General features: G+C 42.0%; 2 protein-coding genes across 3 annotated transcripts; one reads left to right on the top strand and one right to left on the bottom strand.

Moving 5' to 3' along the window:
- The first annotated feature begins 543 nt into the window (after window positions 1-543).
- ogal (O-GlcNAcase like) lies at window positions 544-9,148 on the top strand. The gene is made up of 17 exons (XM_071525144.1): window positions 544-904; window positions 1,179-1,230; window positions 1,691-1,788; window positions 2,714-2,844; window positions 3,266-3,437; window positions 4,007-4,105; window positions 4,234-4,373; window positions 4,475-4,619; window positions 5,161-5,259; window positions 5,682-5,944; window positions 6,065-6,239; window positions 6,715-6,800; window positions 7,315-7,407; window positions 7,502-7,590; window positions 7,697-7,817; window positions 8,440-8,560; window positions 8,729-9,148. The coding sequence occupies exons 1-17, from the start codon at window positions 832-834 to the stop codon at window positions 8,863-8,865; spliced, it is 2,094 nt and encodes a 697-aa protein (XP_071381245.1). The 5' UTR covers window positions 544-831; the 3' UTR covers window positions 8,866-9,148.
- An 8-nt stretch (window positions 9,149-9,156) lies between these two features.
- Window positions 9,157-19,256, bottom strand: cant1b (calcium activated nucleotidase 1b). 2 transcript variants are annotated; one of them, XM_071525146.1, is made up of 5 exons: window positions 19,159-19,256; window positions 11,891-12,484; window positions 11,633-11,773; window positions 10,878-11,081; window positions 9,157-10,633 (listed from the first exon to the last, which is right to left on the bottom strand). In XM_071525146.1, exons 2-5 carry the CDS (start codon window positions 12,423-12,425, stop codon window positions 10,263-10,265), a joined length of 1,251 nt encoding a protein of 416 aa, XP_071381247.1. In that variant the 5' UTR covers window positions 12,426-12,484; window positions 19,159-19,256; the 3' UTR covers window positions 9,157-10,262. The 2 variants fall into 2 exon arrangements, with proteins under 2 accessions (XP_071381247.1, XP_071381246.1); XM_071525145.1 differs by lacking the exon at window positions 19,159-19,256 and adding an exon at window positions 16,346-16,448.
- Window positions 19,257-19,972: the final 716 nt, after the last annotated feature.

The following is a 19,972-nucleotide window of genomic DNA, read 5'->3' as shown; positions in this document are numbered from 1 at the left end:
GAGACCAATTACTCCACTGACAGTAGCCTCAATAGACCAGAATGCAATGCAGCCACAAAGCGGAATTCTCCACGTTTTTCTCCTGGAAAACCTCTTGCTCCTATGCTACTGCTATTACTATTGCTGTCTCCACCTACAGCTGAATGCTGTTCACTCCATAGCTTTGGTTCATTCCCCTTTTTTGGAGGTCTGAAGTCATTCTGGGAAATCTAGGATAACTGAAGAAGGCCTAGAGTGGAGACAGATTTAGGGAAAATATTAGGCATACACCAAGTAACTTGCAAAACTTCATTACAAAATAATCCCTGGAATGAACTGAACAGCACTAATTGGTGATATCCAACAGAGTATGATAAGCTAGTCTCGATAAATGGACACCACATAAATATTTATTTATTTTGAATCTACAAACGGTATTCCAGGCCACAATATGTATGCATGGTTAGGCTACATATTAAAGTCCCTGGTACGTTAAGTAGCGGCTGCTCCTTTAAGACGCTAACCCGGTAGTCCGACACGCACAATCAACATGCGTGTGGTTATATGGGCATGAACTTCACTCACTGCAAAATAACATTAATCTTTCTTATTCGTTGAAAGTATTTACAACATTGGACTATTATGTTTGTGTTACGCAACGCTCTTGTGCTTCAAACTGCCCGGTCTGCGCAGGTGTAAGGAGGACGGAGACCGTGCAATAAAAGTCCAATCAAATAAAGGCTGTCATGCCAAGCCATGACTGATAATAGCGCGTCGTCAGCACTTGAGCTGCTGTCCGAGCAATAAACTGAAAGTAGAGATTTAGAAAGGAGAGAAAACTCAGTTCAAACCATGTCGAGCCCGGCCGGTGCAAAGCGGGGATCCCAAAGTGGGGCGAAGCGGTTCATCAGCGGAGTCGTGGAAGGTGAGTGACTGTCCCGGTCTGGGACCGGTGGCCCCTGATAGGATCGGGGGTTTTGGGTTGCTGTGGCCTAGATAGCTAGAGTTCCCTTCCCTTGAACCAGGCTAGAGGATGCAAACGACCACATTAGGACTGCATCTATAGTGCATGAATAATACCAGTTGTTTCTTTTAATGTCTTATTGTGTTGGTGAAATGCAGTTTGGATGTTTATCATGTATTGATCACTGCTGCTGGTGACATCATTTGGTTTATAACTTGACCTTTGCTTGCTGCAGGTTTTTATGGGCGACCATGGACTATGGAGCAAAGAACAGAACTGTTCAAAAGGTAACAGGCCTCCAGCGCCATTAGCCTGCTCCCATGATAGGCCTATGAATAAGTCAGGAAGATAATTTTATATAACTTTTATCTAGTTACATGAAACTAGGGCCTCTCCTGAGAAGGATCTATTCTGTAAATGTATTTGCTTTCTGTTATCGGTTGTTGTTCTTGACTAGAGTTCATAATATACAAACCTTTTATTTCAGTCCAGGAAAAGACAGGATTGGAGTGTGGAAGCACAGTGACAAAATAGGAAAACAAACATTATTTAAAAAAAATAAAAAAAAACCCTGTTATTCAAGGTCTCCTGATCTTCAATGTTACACTCTTAGTTTCCCTTCCAACTTTTCAGCACTGTATTAGAGGATATGTCTCAAAAGCTTTGAAGTTACATGATCTCCTCACTAACAATTGTTATGATAAATAATTTGGTGTGATTGTTAATTGCTGGTATTGAATTTCATAGGGAGCAGAAGTGGGGCTTGAGCACATACCTGTACGCCCCCAAGGATGACTACAAGCACAGGATGTACTGGAGAGACCTGTACTGTGCTGAGGAGGCAGGTGAGTCTCACATCAGCAGGCTGCAGGCGGCCTCTTCCCACATTAAGAAGGTGCCTAAAACATAAAATAGTTTGGGTTTTTTCTTTTTGATTTGGTGCAAGTTTCCTTTCAGTGTTGCTCAAATGGTATAAAACAGTTGCTGTTTGCCCATGGCCGCTGTCTCACCAGCTGTTCGCTCTCTTACTGTAGCATATTTATGTATTAATATTCTTCTGTCTAATTCAGGATAAACTTAAGGATATAACCTTTATTTAAATCTCAGAGAACACGTTGAGGTCCGGACACTCGTTTACAACTGTGCCGAATTACAATAACAAAATAAGCCCCAAAAAAAAACTTGAACAAAGAGAGGAGAGATAAGTGAACTTTTGAAAGGGATTGTTAAACTGTAGATATGTTCATCTTTTCCCTTTCTCTATCAGGATCACACCAAAGCCACATTCTGAGTCATTATCAACTTAGTTTAGTTGTTTTGTTGCTTGGATAGGAGCCTCTCCCTGTTGTTTGGCTCTGTCTTATCATTAAAGTTCTAGATTGAAGATCAGTGATAACTTGCAGTTTTATCTTTGGACCATTAAAAACTGCATATTTCTTGGATGACTACAAGTACATGACAAAATAAACTTTTCAACAAATACGACAAGTCTCTAATCACCAAAATGGTTGCAACACCACATGATTTAAATTTTTTGAGGTGTTACAACCATTTTGGTGATTACAAACACCACTTAAGAATCTCCCACAGATGTCCATTTAGGTCGGGAACTGTTGATTGGCGAGCGTTGGTCATGCTCATCAAATCAAATCAAATCAAATCAAATCCTGAACTGTATGATTTACCTTGTTGTCTGATGGATTAGATCTTCCTGTTAATAAGACTATATTTTCATAAGATTTGTTTTCTCGTCCCTCATTCTTTGTCTAGAACAACTGATGGCCCTGATATCAGCAGCTAAACAGCATGACGTTGAGTTTGTCTATGCCATCTCTCCCGGCCTGGACATTACCTTCTCCAACCCCAAAGAGGTTGCCACCCTGAAGAGGAAACTGGACCAGGTGGGACTTGGTGCACATGGATGAAGGGTGGAGCTCAAGGGATGGGACAGTTAAGATAATTTAATCTCAATTTTTATTTAGCTTTATGGCTCTCAAAGGATTTGTCTTGGATACCACATTACTTTATTGGGAAACATGCAGCAGTAAAATGGCAACAATAGATTCACTGCTTGTGGGTTAACGGGCAAAGGATGACACTGACACTGCTAGGGTCAAAGGTTTAATTCATGGTTTTGTTGGTGCTCACTGTAAGGCAATTTGGAGAAAAGCCTTTCCCAAATGGCATGTTACTATGTATACTTAATTTGACACTGATACATTGTGCATATTTTAAATCGCCTACGTTTTAAGATGACCGATATTCAATATCGGTCCGTTTCTAAAGACTCTGAACCACAAATTGCCCCTCTTGCTCCTCCAGGTAAAGGAGTTTGGCTGCAGGTCGTTCTCTTTACTGTTTGATGACATCGAGAAGGAGATGTGTCCAGCTGACAAACAGGCCTTCAGCTCCTTCGCCCACGCTCAGGTGGCCATCACTAATGAGGTGTACCAGCACCTGGGACAACCTGAGACCTTCCTCTTCTGCCCCACAGGTCAGAGAATGGGGCTGCATGACAGTGACAAAAAAACATCAAATTGCTTTCTTTGTGCAGAATATCACAATTTTTGCAAATATGAATTGCAATCCATTTGAAGACAGCTTTTCTGCATACATTTTTTTCAGCACTTTAAATGTAATAAATATTGTGGGGGAGAGTGAAATGAAATGTGAAGCAAATGGTTTTGAATTTTAATTGAATTTAAGATTGTGTCCAACTAACCAGGGATTCGGCACAGTACTAAAATATGTTTAGGAAGCTGTGTAAAAAACCTTTGAGAGAAAAAGTGTTTCCTCTTATAATGTAGAAATTATAGAAGTAAGCCATTTCAATATTTTTTTTATTTTGAACCCTAATCAGACAGGAGTTACACCCAGATATAGGTGCCATTCTAATACCATTTTTGATACTAAAATGACTGAATTCTCTTCTGTGCGACTTCCTTGCATTTAGATCAACAGGCTGCTTTTCCAGGAAGACACAAGCACATAATGAATCATGAAATTGCTTTTATTTTTCTCAGTTTTGTCTTGTCCTCTTTGTCATTCATCCTGGGACTCCAGATTACTGTGCTGCATTCTGCACTCCCAACGTGTCCCAGTCGTCTTACCTGCACACTGTGGGGGAGAAGCTGCTGCCTGGGATAGACGTGCTGTGGACCGGTAAGAACGCACTGGACTGTAGTCTGAACTGGTTTGGATATGCTCAATAGAAGTAATAGAAGTTTCATTTTTTTAACACTTTGATTAGCGATCCGTGATTTTCCAAACTGTCCATTTGTGTCCTTCAGGTCCCAAAGTGGTATCCCACCAAATCTCTGTTGAGTCCATAGACGAGGTGTCGTCCGTCCTGAAGAGGGCACCGGTCATCTGGGACAATATCCACGCCAATGACTACGACCCCCAAAGGCTCTTCCTTGGACCTTATAAGGTAAATATCTACCTGTCCAGGTTTAGATCTATAAGGACCTCTCTGGGGTCTCTATCCTAAAACCTTTATGACCACTAATTAACATCATCTCTTCCTACAAGGACCGTCCCACTGAGCTGATTCCCAAACTGAAAGGGGTTCTCACCAATCCCAACTGTGAGTTCTACCCGAATTTTGTGGCCATCCACACCTTGGCTACATGGTGCAAGTCCACAGCTGATGGAGGACAGAGGGATGTGGAAATGAGTGAGTGTCTAGTTTTTCTTAGAGGTTCAGTGATGCCTTTAAAATATCAAATTTTGCATATATAGATACTGTTGTTTTCAGAGTTGCCAGTTCTAACACACCAAGCTTTAAAGGCTTTCATCCTATTATCTAAGACTCATTTCTACAGAGGAAGTGGCAGTGTTGTAGTGGTAGTTAGGAAGTGGGTGTATTGTGACAGTACCATGTGTCAATTACAGTCAGGATAAAACATGTGTGTACTTCATAATGCCCAGAGAAAGAGCCCTATACTGTTGCAGAACGATAAAAGAAAAATAGTAAAATAGTCAGATGTAGTAATAGAAAGAGAGGAATTGTGAATTATTTGAGGAAAAAGTGTGTGCTGCTGAAACTGTTAATCAAATCAAATAAAAACAAGCTCAGATTTGTTTGAGAGCAGTGTTGTGTGACTAATTTTACTACTTTCACCTTTAACACCGCACTCGCCAACTCCCAACTCCGCATTTTATCACACTTCTCCATATTTAATCACCCTCCCCCTCTCTCTGACCCTCTACACCAGGTGATGAGGAGCAGGACCTCTGCTACAGCCCCCAGAAGGCCCTGACCCTCGCCCTTACTGACTGGCTGCAGGAGTTTCTCAGCACTGACCAACCTGGAGGTAAGAGACTAATGAAATACAACCTCACATAATGAAATATAGTTTTATGAATTGTTACCATGATATCACAAGGCAAGTCTTCATAATAGGCAGGCAGCAGGTAAGGCTGGGCGATGCAAAATCACATGTTAATCAAATTGATGTTCATCGCATTGAACTGCATGGTAATGTCAAGTGTGATGTCAAACCAACTAAAATAATATTCCACAAAATGTTTCATACCTCATTTTGTTTTTTTTAAAGAAAATGTGCATCAATTTATATGAGGGAATTGCATATCACAATATCATCATATCATCACATTATGATTCCACTGAAAGACTATAAACGATAATATTGAATTACTGCCCAGCCTTAACAGCAGGTGAGAGGGGATCAATAAAGCATCACATCAAGAGAAAACACACTCTTCACCCTCCCAGGTGCTTGTCGTCCCTCATCTCGCCTTAAGAAAGAATCGTCCGATGAGGAGCCCATGCAGACAGACATGGGAGACCCCGCCTACGTTCCTGGACCCGGGGAGAACCCTCTGTACACAGCGGAGCCGCTGACGCTGGAGGACCTGAACCTGCTGTCGGAGCTCTTCTACCTGCCGTACGAACACGGGCCGACGGCCAGAACCATGCTGCAGGAACTGGACTGGCTGAAGACCCACAGTGAGGCCGCTACAGTAGAGACTGACAAGGTAGAAGTGTGTGTGTGTGTGTGTGTGTGTGTGTGTTTATACGCTTTCAAAAACTCATAATACTCAAATACTCTTCATTCTTTTCACACACTGCCCCTTCACCCGCTGCTGTTTCTTCAGACGGCGGAGTGGCGCACGAGAGCGCAGCGTTTTGACGAGCTGTGTGAGGCAGTGGTGCAGATGTTCAACCGCCTGTCAAACGCGCCCAACCGCAGCATCCTTTACGACCTCTACAACTACATCTGTGACATCAAGAGCGGCGTCGGCCTGGCAAGAGCGTACGTGAAAACACTAGGTAAGAAAACCAGCTCCTCTCCTCCTCTCCTTCCAACGATGAACAGCCTACACAGACCGGTAAATACTGGGTTAAAGAGTTAAATAGTTTGGTGTCTTTGTTTTTCCAGTAATGGTGTTACGGCAGTCAGGCGTCCACAAATAAATAAATACTAATAATTATCATTTTAGTACCCGAAATGAGGGTGTAATCAATCATTTACCATCATTTACCATCACTGTAATACAAGTTTAGTTTATGTGAGTGTATATCTATGTCTATGTATATGGCCAATTCTGTGTCATTCCCCATATATTGTTTATTTTATTATTTTATTTTATTTTATTTTGTATTTTTTTTCCTTTGGAGAGAAGGGATAGTAATAGTATAATAAGGGGAGAAAACATTACAAACAAAAGAAAATACAATGTCACTGTACAAAAGTAGATTTCTCTTTGCATTTTCTCCAATAAATTATTGTCTTTGCTTTCCACAGGAGGACAAGATCGACCTTCGGCTCAGCTAATGAATGACGACCCTGAACCCTGGGGCTTCAGGGGCGGCCTCTCTGGAGAGTTCCAGGTAACCTAATCTAACCTAATCAGGTAATCCAAACCTCCTCTCGCTGCAGTGCAGGTGGTTCAGGAGAGCAACGTATCCGGAACTTTAATATACTCTAAATTGCCTGATCAAATTAACAAAAAAAAACTGCTGTTTTTTTCCACATAGTTTACTTGTAGAGATTCTCTTAGAAAAACATTTTTTCCTAATCAGTAAATTATTGAAGTATATGCATAGTAGAGCTGAACAATTAATGCAAATTAATTGCTTAAGGGAGAGGGGTGTCCAACATGGATTTTCTAAACAAGGTGTCTTAGTGCTGCGGGTAATCTTTGGTCCATAAACCAAGTACAATATTGGTGAAAACCTTTTATCATACTCAAATTCAGTAAGTCCTGCACACTGACATCTTTTTTGTCAAACTTGTGATATGAATCACAGTTTAAATTGCAATATTCTGTCAAATAATCACAATTAGATTTTTTGTCAATATCTTTCAGCCCTGATGCACAGGAACATGTATTTGTGCTTGCAGAGAATGCTGCCTTGCCACGGAAACAGGGACCTTTTCCGACACCCTCCCATGACGGCGGTCTACTCCATACGGCCGTACTGCCCCAAGGACAAGGTGAGGATGGCAGATTCTCAGACATCAAGGTGTATTTGGTGAAGTGGTATTGTGCAGCAGAGATACAGCCTCTCTGTGTTGTTCTCTGTCCTAGATGGAAGTGCAGAGGATTTTCCGTGAGATGCAGAGAGCGGGAGAGGACAAAGTTCCCACGATGACACAACCTCTGCTCATTAGCGACGGGTAAGAGCATGAGCGCACGTTCTCTCCTAGGCACTTCCTCTCTCGTACCATACTTCCATCCTAATGTTTCCCTCTGCCCCCGCCCCCGCCCCCTCCCCCACCTCAGTCTGTCAGCAGGCGAGATGCCCCCTTCCCCTCAGTGTGGTCTGGTGCTGGAGGATGAGATAGGGGTGTGTGGCTTCGCCCTCGGACTCACCGATGCCAAACCAGCCGCAGCCAAGATTCAGGTGAGAGCCTGATCCATCAAGTGCAAGGACCCAATCCTGTTCCAGAGTAGATTATCACATCCGGATAAGATACAGTATACTTAACCAGTGGTGGAAAAAGTACTAGAATGTCCTACTCAAGTTGTAGTACTGTTATTTTGCTGATATTTTACTTAAGGAGAAGTAAAAGTACTGGTGTAAAAATCCACTTAAGTAAAAGTAAAAAGTAGCTAATTTAAAATGAACTCAGTAAAAGTTACTGAGTTACTTTTTTAGAAAAGAGAACGTTGTTAGATTTTTCCCATGCAATTCTAACATGAGGAGAGGACAAACTAGATTATTTTAATTGTAAAAAAATACAAATTACAAAATAAAGTGCACAAAGTAAAGCCAGATTACTCTTCTCTTCTTTGCTGACCGGCCGATAACTGGAAATGGTGACTGATGCCTATGAAGAAGGGCCTACAAAATTTGTACTCTGTAATGAATGCGATTTTTTCAGCAAAAATGTACTAAAAGTAAAATTACGGACTTTATAAAGTACATGTACACAGAAAAGCTACTCAATTACAGAAACTTGAGTAAATCTGTAATTCGTTACTTCCACCCTTGCACTTCACTGTGTTTTATCTCCTACCTGCAGAGGGTGGCAAGTGATCCAGACTTCCCCTCCCTGGTCACCATGCAGCTGCTGCCCCGGGTCACTGACTCCGCCCCCGCCAAGCGCATGATCAGTGGCCTGCTCTCCTCCATCAGGAGCTGCGGTGAGTCGAGTCCTGAAACTGCGCTCGATAGTTTTGCCAATAATACTGAATTCCACTTATAGACTTTCCATCCATTCTATTAAATCCTGTTAGACTGGAATATTGACTTGCGCACTAAGATTTAAAGAAAAAAAAAACTTAACTTATTGGCCTTCTTTTCCCTTCCAGGATCCAGAGGAGTATTCTGCGAGCTGAGGCAGAGCGATAGGAGGATGCTCAACTTTTATACTAAGCTGGGCTCCTTCAAAACCATAAAAATGGCCGGTCTACCTAAAGACGTCATTGCCATGGGAATGAGCTTGTGAACAAGATCACCTAGAGTATTGCCCTCAGGTCTGAAATGTCCATCAGAGAAAGGGACCAGCTTGTGAATAATTTTGCAGCATGCTCAATTGATCCAACGCATCTATACTAAGACTTACGTATGTTGTGAAGAAAAGTGTAATACAATACCATTGATTTTGTAGTAACGAAACAGTGAATTGTTAAAAATGTATAGGGATTATTTTTTACATAGTAAGACAAATGTAATTACATTTAGGTTGTTCTAACCCTGCTTAATAAAATTGATGGCACATTGTGTGTTAAATGCTGAGATTGTGTTGTGTTGCGTTTATTAAACACTTCTGCTGGTGACAAACATGAAACAGAACTCGACATACCAGAACAATAGAGCATATTTTAATCTTTGATGTGTTTAGAGTTATTCTGAAGGAATACAAAACATATATATTAACGGTAAAATTTTAAATTAAAACAGCTGGTGTGTAAATTCAGCGTAGTCAAGTTGTCTGAGCTTGAAGAGTGAATGATATGTCAGTTGAATGACATGTAGCTGGGTCTGCATTTGAGTCCCTGGACCTGCCCAGAACAACTCATGAGCTTTACAAAACATGATCAAATATCCAGGGAGTGATCTTGACTGGAACCCCGACATCATTATAGATCTAAATAAGAGAAACTCGGACCAGTGTTTTGTGTCTGGACAGGGTTACGTTCAATAAGCACAAACGGGTATGAAATAAGTTAAAAATTTCAAGTAGTAACACATTCATTTCTTAAGTATTTTCTCTTATTTTGTGCCTCTGTAGAACAAACATACTCATGTTTTGCTCTTTGAGCCTGTTCCCCTGAGTGTCTGACCAGCAGAGTCTGGCTGCAGGAGAGGAGGTTCACATTCTCTGGTTTATAAGGAGAGAGAACTACTCATGACAAATAAAATTACCCAGACTCCTGGGATATCAGCAGTGTCTGATCTGAACATGAAAGCAGGAAGTATAACTCAAGGTAGACAAAGGTAGTGATGTACTTGTATTGATATGAAGGAGTTAGGCCTTTAAAACACTGACAATCTTGGCAGGTGTACCATAGCTAGTCACAGACGGCAGCGTGAACCATCACACTGAATTTAAGTTGAATCACCCTGTGGTTGGTGATACTGAATTTTCCTCTCCTGGTGCGTTACTGTCCTACCTCTCCACCCTTCTCTTGCTCCTCTCCTCCTCCTCATTATATCATCCTCTAATTTTTGGTTATTCTCTGCATTATTGGACAGTACAGCTGAGAATGATGGTAAAGATAGAGTGGAATTACATGCAACATAGGTCATGAGCTGGACTCAAAACAACCATGTTGCATGTACAAAGCCCACTCCTTTATCTGCTAAGCTGCTAGCCGTCAGGAAAATCACCTTTGGTCAGTTTCAAATAAACTCCAGCCCTTCATACTTCACATCCCCTATCTTTGTCTCGGGCATCAGCATCCGGCCGTCTAGAGTAAATGCCAGGATGTAGGTGGCAATCTTGCCGGCGTCCTCCTCGGACTTGAGCGCCAGAACAATCTGGTCATCTGTGTCGGGAACAAATTTGAACGAGGAGAAGCCGTGGGTGGGGTTGAGCGGTCCGACATGCCCTACGGTGATGTGGCTGAAGTCTGCGGAGCAGGACAGGAGGAGGTTGGTGGCGCGTCGCTCGTCTGCAGTCTCCTCGTAGCGCTCGTGACTGGCGCGGCGAGGCAGGAAGAACCAGTGCTGGAGACGGTCACTCCACGCCGCTGACTCATGGATGAGGTAGCCTGGGTGAGAGGGAGGGTTGGGAATCAATGTCAGATCGTCTGTGTAGATTCATTTCAGTCATCCAGGTAGTAAGATGTCCAAAAAAATAAAAAAAAAATCCACTGGACTTAAAATGAAGAGTTGAAGACCTTTCGCCACTCATCCAACAGGCTTCAGTTCTGAACTGATGAAGCCTCTTGGATGAGTGGTGAGATGTCAGTCGATTCTGCTTTTATTTTTTTGGACAATATGTCAGATCCTTACCTGGTGGTTGGATCCCTGCTGCACTCCGCAGGGCGTTGTAGCGTGGCACCCAGTTCTCGTGTTCCACGTCGCCGTGGCAGCCAACGACTTTCACCCACTCAGGGTTGTTATTGACAACCTCTCCGGAGGTCGTGGTCCACTCCTTCCCCAGGCCGCCGACATACAGGTGCTCATCCTTCACTGCCAACCACTCCGCCTTGAATCCTACACACACACACGGAGGAAAAAGGTGATGGGGGACAGGGTTATGTCAGAACCAATGATACGACAAGGCTAAGTGATTGAGAAGCATTAACAGAAAAGCAAGATCAATTTGTAACCTGTACTAACAGAGCAATGACCTGCAGAGACGGATCAGTGAAAAGGCATCTTAACTTCTTAAAATGTGGACCAATCATATCCTTAGCTTTTCCCAGTGGCAAAGTAAAGTTCCTCAGTCCCTCTTGTGTTTTTGCTGCCAACTTTGACATGGATCTTTCTATTTAAGGTCCACCCATGGTGCACATCATATCTGGACAAAACTTCTAAGAAAGGCTGTCTTTGGACTAAATTAATTAATTCTTTGAAGTTTCTAGTTAGTTCTTTGTAGTTTAATTCAAAGTATTCAAGAATTTTTGAGTACAAAAAAAATCATGCTGTTGAGCAAATGCAGACTCAAGACTTGTGAAGAAAATAATTCAAGCTAGTTATTGCTACACGCTATGCTAATTTGAGACTTTTGCCCATGCATGCAGAGGGTACAGGTGAAGACTGACCTTTGGAGACCAAGCCGTCCCCGTCAGGCAGGATCACCCAGGGAACAGCCTGGCTGCCCTCTATCCTGTACACCACACCCGTACGGTCGTCCACACTGTACAGGTGACCGTTGAACACCACCAGCTCGGACAGCTCCATACCTGGGGCAGAGGTAGTCAGTCAATCAATGAGGTAACCCAAATCTTCATGTAAGAATATGAACAAAACTATAAAGGATCAATGTGTGTGTGTCCTTAATCTAGCCCCTGTCGCTGTACCTCGTCCCTTCTCAGACAGATGACTCTCCAGGGTGACGGTCTCTGCATCCCACTCCACCTCTAGTCTGTCGGCACTCTCTGAAACAGTCAGGTGACCCTTCCTCATGTAGCTGAACCACGTCTGCTCCTTGGAGCTACGTGACGCCGTATCCAGGTCTGCAATCACACCAATACGGTACCGGATGCCATACTTCGTCTTCTCCGGCGGACTTAACGGATACGTGTCATTGTAACGTTTTTCCCTTTTCTGGACGCTGGAGAGGCTTCCTACAGTTCGTCTGTTAGTGTCACTGATGATGTCATTGCCCTCACTGTGCATTTGCCAACTGTGTGCCCTGTTGCGGTAGTAACCTCTGGTGGTGTTGTCTCCGCCCCCCACTGTCCGATGCATGTACAGCAGGAGCGCGAGAGCCAGCAGACTTGCCACAGCGATGGCCCGCCATTTCAGGTGGAAGCGCGGGTCAGAGGTGGCGGCTCCTGTCATGGACGCCAAGGCCGGGGGGAGGCCCCGGACAGCGAGACGAAAAGGGGTCATGGAACTATCGTCTTCATCCCCTCTGTCAGGCTTCAACTCGGAGTGACAGCTATCATAACCTGGGATCAAACAAACCAGAGAGGAGATAAGAAGACAGTCATGGTGGAGTGGGTGGTACAGTACAAAACATGAAAGTGCTAAATAAAAAAATAAAAAAGAGAGTGAAGTGCACTTGCAAAAACTGGAAAAATAGCCAGTACTGTTGAAATAGCTGTGTCTTTATTCAGTTGTCATAATGAATATATATAACCAACAAACAAATTGGTTCAGTATTTGAAAAAGATGGCTGCTGAAGATGGCTTGACCCTCAAGAACGGCCTGCTGGAGGGATGGATACAGACACTGTTTCTGTGAGTGTTATTGTACTTAAATAAATATAAAGAAATAAAGAAATTAAAGAATAGAAAATAATTAAATATTAAAAAATAATGCATTAAAGAAGAAGAATGAACAAAGGGAAGGAATGAGAAAAGAAGAAGAATGCACTGGAAAAACAGGCTACTGTTCTCATTGTTCATTGTTTGTCCATAACAGAGCTTTGTGCGCTGTTCAGGCAGAGCCTCTGAATATGCATACTAAGTAGTCAGTAGGCACCTCCTACTTCCTATGAGAACAGACGCTTGTATAATTAAAACTTTGCTTTGTTCTGATGTTTAGGCCAAATTCTTTTGCAAAGTGTGCCCCTCTGTGCCCCAGTTATTCATATTTAAAGTGAAACTGCATATCGCTGTTGCTGTGTGAAAACCTCTTTACCCCAGTTCTGGTGAATTTTGTGTTTTCAATTCAATTGTCAAACCTGGGCAAAATGCTTTGGTCACTTTCTTAGGTTTCTAAAAAAGTGGCATTTCCAAACAGTAGCCCCCAACAGTCGTGAAATGTCACTGATACACGTTAGCCTACACATAGTTTAAGGGAGTGTCAGGGTGGCCTAGTCCTCTCCTGTAACAGAAAGGTTACAGGAGGTCAAAGGTCCACCAATAGCCATGTGTCCTGTCAATGCCCTCGAGCAAGACACCAACTTCCTACCTGCATTATCATTACATTACCATTCACTCTGGATAAGAGCATCAGCTAAATGCCTTGAAAAAAACAAAAAAACTATAAAGCAGAAATTCACCCTGAAACAGAATTCACATTATACCAATGAACATGTTTCAATTTACTTGTGAACTGAACATGACGATTATGATTACTGTGAATTATAATGGATAATTCCTTTTTATTGTGGGCATTGGAGAATGGCTCTAACGTACGGAAGAGGAATAGGGCCACATGTGAAAAAATTATTTGAGTTCTGAGTTTAAAGTCAGAATTCTGAGAATAAAGTCAGAACTCAAATAAATTTTTCACATGTGGCCCTAATCCTCTTCCGTACTCACACAAGCTCTCCATTTTGAGGTTGGTTTCCTATTGACTTTGAAGCTTACTGCTGAAGGCAAGTGATCAGGGAATGGCCCAGAGTTCCTCTGTGGAAAATTGGGAGCTTCAGTTTCTAGACAGTTCTTTGAAGCTTTCCAGTTTTCTTTGTATAGGGCATTTCTGTTTGTCCCTTCAGGACAGCATTTGTGGGAACCCATGGTGAGTGTCTTTTAAGGACACTTTTTTCCTCACTTGGTATGACCACGTCTTTTTGGCAATGTCTCTATTTTGTTTTACCCGGAACAGCTCCTCCAAAGCTAGAAACCAAGGGCCTGTCTCACAAAGCGAGTTCAACGTAGTCAGGCTATTTGCGTTGGCTGGCTTCACAAATCCTAACATTGATGATCCCGGATAACCGGTCTCACATAGCTGGTTATTAACTAGCTCCGTCAGCCCAGGACTTTCCAACAGTGATGAGCTATGAAAGCGTGTCCTACTCTCAAGAAGAACAAACTGTTATAATGAATAAATATGAGCAATACAAAAGCATTATAATGGTGAAAAGTAGCAGTGTTGCTGCTGCCAAGGAAATGCTACAAACATTTATTGTATCTGATGTAGCCTAATAAATATTATATCTTTGATATAATAAATGATCACAGAAAGCAAAGTGATTCTACTGGTCTCTAAACACTGTCATCCTGCGAACAGCCCTTCTTACTATCTGTTAATTCAATAGTTTCCCCTTGTTCAGTTCTTTTTACTGGTCTCATTCATTTGATGCAATGTTTTTGTTCATTTCAGGATCCTGTAGCAATGGTGACTCCATGTTTCCAAAGAGCTGATTGGTGAGGCGGCGGGCCTTTTATCTGTTCTGATCCGATAACCTGAACTGAACCTGCTCCGGAGCAGGTTAGCTGTGCAGCATAGGTTACCATGGTGATCTAACCCGGGTAAAAGTAAGCCGCCATCGTGAGACTGAAAAGCCAGGGTTAAGCCCAAAGTTATCTTGCCCCGTGAGACAGTCTCCTTCTAAGCAAGTCTTTAATCTGTGACGCCATCAAAAGACAAAATCTGAAACTGCTCGAATGACAATGAATAGAAGACTAAATCAGTCTCCCATTCACTGTCAATAGTGCAGCTCTTGCCTCGTTTTGAGCTTTGGGAGAGACTCACAGATTGAAATTACCATGGATATACTAATAACATTTGAATTCTGTTTAGTATATAACAGGTGAATTCTGTTTAGTATATAACAGGTGAATTCTGTCTAAGGGTGGATTTTTTCCTTTATTTTAGGTTGAACTAATAGGTAGGTGGTGAACGAACGACATCCAATATATGTCCTGCCCACTGAAATAGGAGAGGTGCGTTTGTTTTTGTGAGAACAAGAATGGCAAGGTGACCCTCAGCCCCCCTTATAAAAGCACCGTTGTTTAGGGCAACCAACAGGTACTGTAAATATGCAGCAGCACTGTCATAGGCTGTGATCCCTCGACCCACCTGTATTGAGTCACATAACATAGTGGCACTCAGGTTTTCTTACTTTTTTGCTTAAAATAAAATATCTGTGCTGGTCACTTTTCATCTGATTTCACTGATCACAATTTTTCATTGTCCGAGTGAGTGTAAAGTGTTTAGTTAATACACATAACTGGTCAAATTGGTAAGGTTGTCAGTTTACTAGAACCAGCTGCAACACATTCGACAGGCCTATTGTTTCTGCTGTGCACGTAACCACTGTAGGAACTCAAAGAGATTAGCTGGAAGGAATGAGGAAGCTATTTCTCTGAAAAAAGTGGAAACCATTTAACTTGCAATGATAGATTATGGCTTTGAATTGACAGGGATGTCCATCAGCAGGATATTTGATGTACCTTCAAGCTGAATGGGCAGCAGAATGTAACTTTGAACTGTATATATATATAATACACCTGATGCACTGAACCAATATCTAGGTGGGTTTGAAGTAGCAGAGAATTGATGTAAATGAGCAACATATTCCTGAATTTCTATTCAAAGCTATTCGTGATAATTTGCAAAGCTGCCTTTATATGAAAAAGAGCCATGATTTTACATAAACCTCATAATAAATGTGTGACAATAGTGTGACGAAAAATATCTGTGCCTATAAAGAACAATATCAGCCTAAGAAAGCAATGCTCAATTACAATGACTATATTCTCAACAACGGGTTTAAAAAGAAATCAATCTATAGAAATTTGAGATGAGTGAGGCTCTTTTTGCCTTTAGTGAACTGCAACACATAATCGCACATCACACACAGCTGTTAACCATTACTTTCCCCCTTGGCCTCTTCAGCTGCTCTTTACATAACTTCAGCACACTCCTCACCACTAACAAGCTCTTCAACACACACACGCACAGTTTCTGTCCCGCTCTCTTGTTCACACACTCACACTGGCAACCTCTTTCAACACACATGGCCAAGAAATAATGCCGCAATTGTCACTATTGTATGCACTGCATGGCCTAGCTTGTCCCCTCGCAGACCCAAACACAGCCTCCCTGTACCCGATATGAAGAATTCAATTATTCACCCGTCCTTCGCCTCTTGTCCCCTGAACATTCTGTAACCAGCATGTTGTCCTCCTTCACACGCATCCCATAATAAACTCCCCGTTCCTTCAGCCCTGTACCCTCTCTCCCACATGACTGATCTCCATCTCTCAGTGTCTCCTCCCTTTATCTGACCAGTTTTTTTCTCTCTCTTCCCCTCTCTCTCTCTCTCTCTCTCTCTCTCTCTCTCTCTCTCTTTCTGTAGAACCAATAAGAAAGGTAAAGCTTCATAACTATAACTCCTCCTTTACCTTCTGTCTACTACAACTGTAAATGATGCAAAACTAAAGAACTTAAAACAAAAACAAAAAAAAGCCACAAACCCTCAACTGTTAACTGCTAGTTTGTTCTCATTGCAGGCAACTCTTGGTTTTACAAATCATTACAAATGGGTTTAACAATGCTTTTAGGCACTGCTAAAAGCCTCACAAGCACAGTGAGCACAGGTCTGGCATGGAGGCATGTAAAGAGTTATCAATTAAAAAGCCTGAGAAATTAAGGCCTAATCAGCAAGCTTAGCAGGCACTTTCTTCCTTTGGAAAGACAACTGAAACTTCACCAAGATCCTGCCAGCTTTTTCCCCAGCTAGGCATTGGAGACGGAGACTGAACTTTTGAGTCATGTTGCAATAGGTTGGGTTTTCAATGAAGGCTGAACTACTCTTTGAGTGTGATCGAGTGAGTTGGATGTTGTAGTAGTGTTATCACACAATGTAGTAATGTGTATAATGTGTAATGTGTGTATAATGTATGTAATGTGTAATAACTCATGTATATAATGTGACCTGTTACACCAACAACTCCATATTTATTCCAGCATCTTTGCACTCTGCACCATTGCACTATTGTCCTTTATTTACAAATTCCAGTGTTGTTTACATATGTATGTGTGTATATATATATATATATATATAATATGTGCATATTTGTACATAGTAGTTAAATGTTTAGGTTTACCTCTGTTCATCTTGTCCTTGTTTTTAGCTGTATATTTATTCTGTGTAAGTACATTGAGAGCAACGAAAAACCGTCAAATTCCTTGTATGTGTACATACTTGGCCAATAAAGCTGATTCTGATTGTAATTTCATGCTCACAGATGACACACAAGGACACCTATAGGGTGGTAGTAGCTTCCAGATGTGAATGTGTATGTTGTGTAGTGTAACCCTCTCTTCCTGCCACTATTACCAAATGCCATTTCTTAAGTTAAGAATATGATCCAAATGTATTTGCCTGATCAAATAAGGAAAACAAACACACACCATGAAAAAGCACCACATGTGTTTATGCTTATGTGTGCTGTCTGATCTTCAGTCACAAGAATGAATCGCCTAAAGGGGAGGCCTAAATAGACAACAAATGCACCAACTTGACAGCATAAGGAGAGGAAATTGATAGGACATGTAACAAAACCCAGGCATTTCTCCACAATAGCCCCCTTTCCACTGAGGGCCAAACCTGGTGCTTGAACTTAGTCCCAGAGTTCCTGACCCCTTTCCACTGGGTTAGCCTAGGCCAAAACAGGGCTAGTCCAGGAACTCAAGCCCCACTACTTGGGCCTTCCAAATCCTCAGGGCCAAAGCTGTTAGCCCTGATGCTTATACATCATCACATTTTATATTTTTTCAAATAGGAGGTGTTGCTTAGTAACGTCTGTAACTGAGTGCAGCCATTCCTACATTAATGAACATCTACCTGTTAGAAACTAAGTATGTTAATTCTTAAATCTGCATTACTTTCAGCTGATATCTAAAATACATCTTGCTACACATAGAAAAATAAGACTGTTACGAGTTGTTAACAACTTTTTAGCTTGCCTTTGCTTACGCAGGCAAGGCAGTTTTTCTTTACGTTAACGCCTTCAGTAGGCGTTTGAATCACTGCCCAGCGATGACACTTTGTTTTTTTTTATGTGAATGATGTTAGCCTCATCCTGCAACAGTCTTCTTTTTTAAAACTTCCCACAAAGTAATTAAAACTAATGTTAACGATTATACGGTACATTTGACAGCACAGCAGCATTGTCTGCCATGTTTGATGACAAGCAGTTGTGTAAGTTAGTTGTCATGGTTACGCAGGGCCCAGGTTGCTCAGTGGAAACTTTTTAACAAGTTTAGCCCAGTGCTAGAGTTCCAGGCTAGAGTTCCTGGGCCAAAGGTCTTGGGCTTTTGGCCTTCAGTGGAAAGGGGGCTATTGACTTGGATAGTGCGAATTGGACCAAGACCAATTACGGCTAATACATTAAAGTTTTTTTTCTTACTGTATGTAGAGCACTGTATGTGAGCAAAAAGTGAAAGAAGGTAGGCGCTTTAGTCACAACCAGAGACATAGTGCTGAGTCTGACTGCAGAAACAGTTCAGCTGTTATCAGGCTGATGCAGCCCCTCTCCTCTGCCCTCCCCTGTACTCAACAGCCACGAAGACAGGAAGAGGAGTCAGCGGCGCACCGGCCGGCTCCGGCTCTTTAAAACTTACTTGACACTCAGTTACAACTAACGTAAGCCTCAAAATTATGAAAATAATTTCAGTCACGTGAAAGTGACGGAATTTACCGTTAACGTACTCATAAACTGAAAGGGTGTCAGTTAAAAATAGCTTATATAAAGAAAGGGAAACATATTGTTCCCACTTTAATATGCTAGCTATCTAGCTAATGTTAGCTAACAACTTTAGCTTGCTAGCAATAACCTTTGCCGGGCTACCAGCCAGTAACATGATTTAAGAGCGCTTTTGTCCAACTGAATTAGAGTTAACCTGGTAGTCATGTTGTGGCTTTTATAAAGTTGGTGCTTACCTGGCGAACAGAGTCGTCGTGCTCCCCGTTGCAGACTTCTTTGGTGGCTGGTCAGCGGTTTCTCTGCGACTCCCCGTCCGTCCCTACCCCCGCTCCATCGCTACTAGACCAGAGGAGGCAGGCAGCACTTCCTGCTGATTCTGACCCGACTGCCAACCGCCGCCTGCAAAACCCTCCACTCTCCGCAATTTAGGCAAAGATTGTCATGCGTTATTATTTAAACAGATCTGTTTAAGTAATAATACATGACAACTAAACTACAAGCCATTGATATTCAAATGAGAACAGATCACAGGTCCCAAAGTGGGGTCAAGGGAGTCTATATGGGTCCTTCAACTATTCCTATTACTAATAGTCTAACATCTTTTTTCTCACAGTTTTCGTCACTGATAAGAAGTTAGACCAATGAGAGAATGTTTAACGATGACGGTTTCAGTTCTTTCCAGTTATCTTCCCAATTGTTGTACAGAGAATTGTGTAATTCTGTACTAAATTATACCTTAAAACAAAAATCTAATCAGATGTTCCTGAGGCAAAATCTTCTAAAATGCTAATCTATATGGGAGTCCTTGTCAGCAAAAAGTTTGGGAACCCCTTTTTGTAGATGTTTAGGTGAGCACCACTACTGCTTATGTGATGATACACTTGTGACAAGTGTTGTTATTGCATGAGGGCTTCTTTGTGTGGTACCTCTACTGAGATAAAAGAGAATACAAACCTGCATCTTATTTATCAAAAACCTTCAATCTCATCAACACACACATTTTATAAGTCTAAAAGTTGCATGAAAGCCAACACAGCCAGTCTCAAATAT

Source organism: Centroberyx affinis, unplaced genomic scaffold, assembly GCF_046629955.1.
Source record: "Centroberyx affinis isolate AG114_WGS23_722 - 3 ecotype Tasmania unplaced genomic scaffold, CSIRO-AGI_Caff_v1 ptg001272l_1, whole genome shotgun sequence".
Classification (NCBI taxonomy): Eukaryota; Metazoa; Chordata; class Actinopteri; order Beryciformes; family Berycidae; genus Centroberyx; species Centroberyx affinis.
Note: the sequence above shows the minus strand (reverse complement) of the source record. Positions and strands in the feature narration are given on the sequence as shown.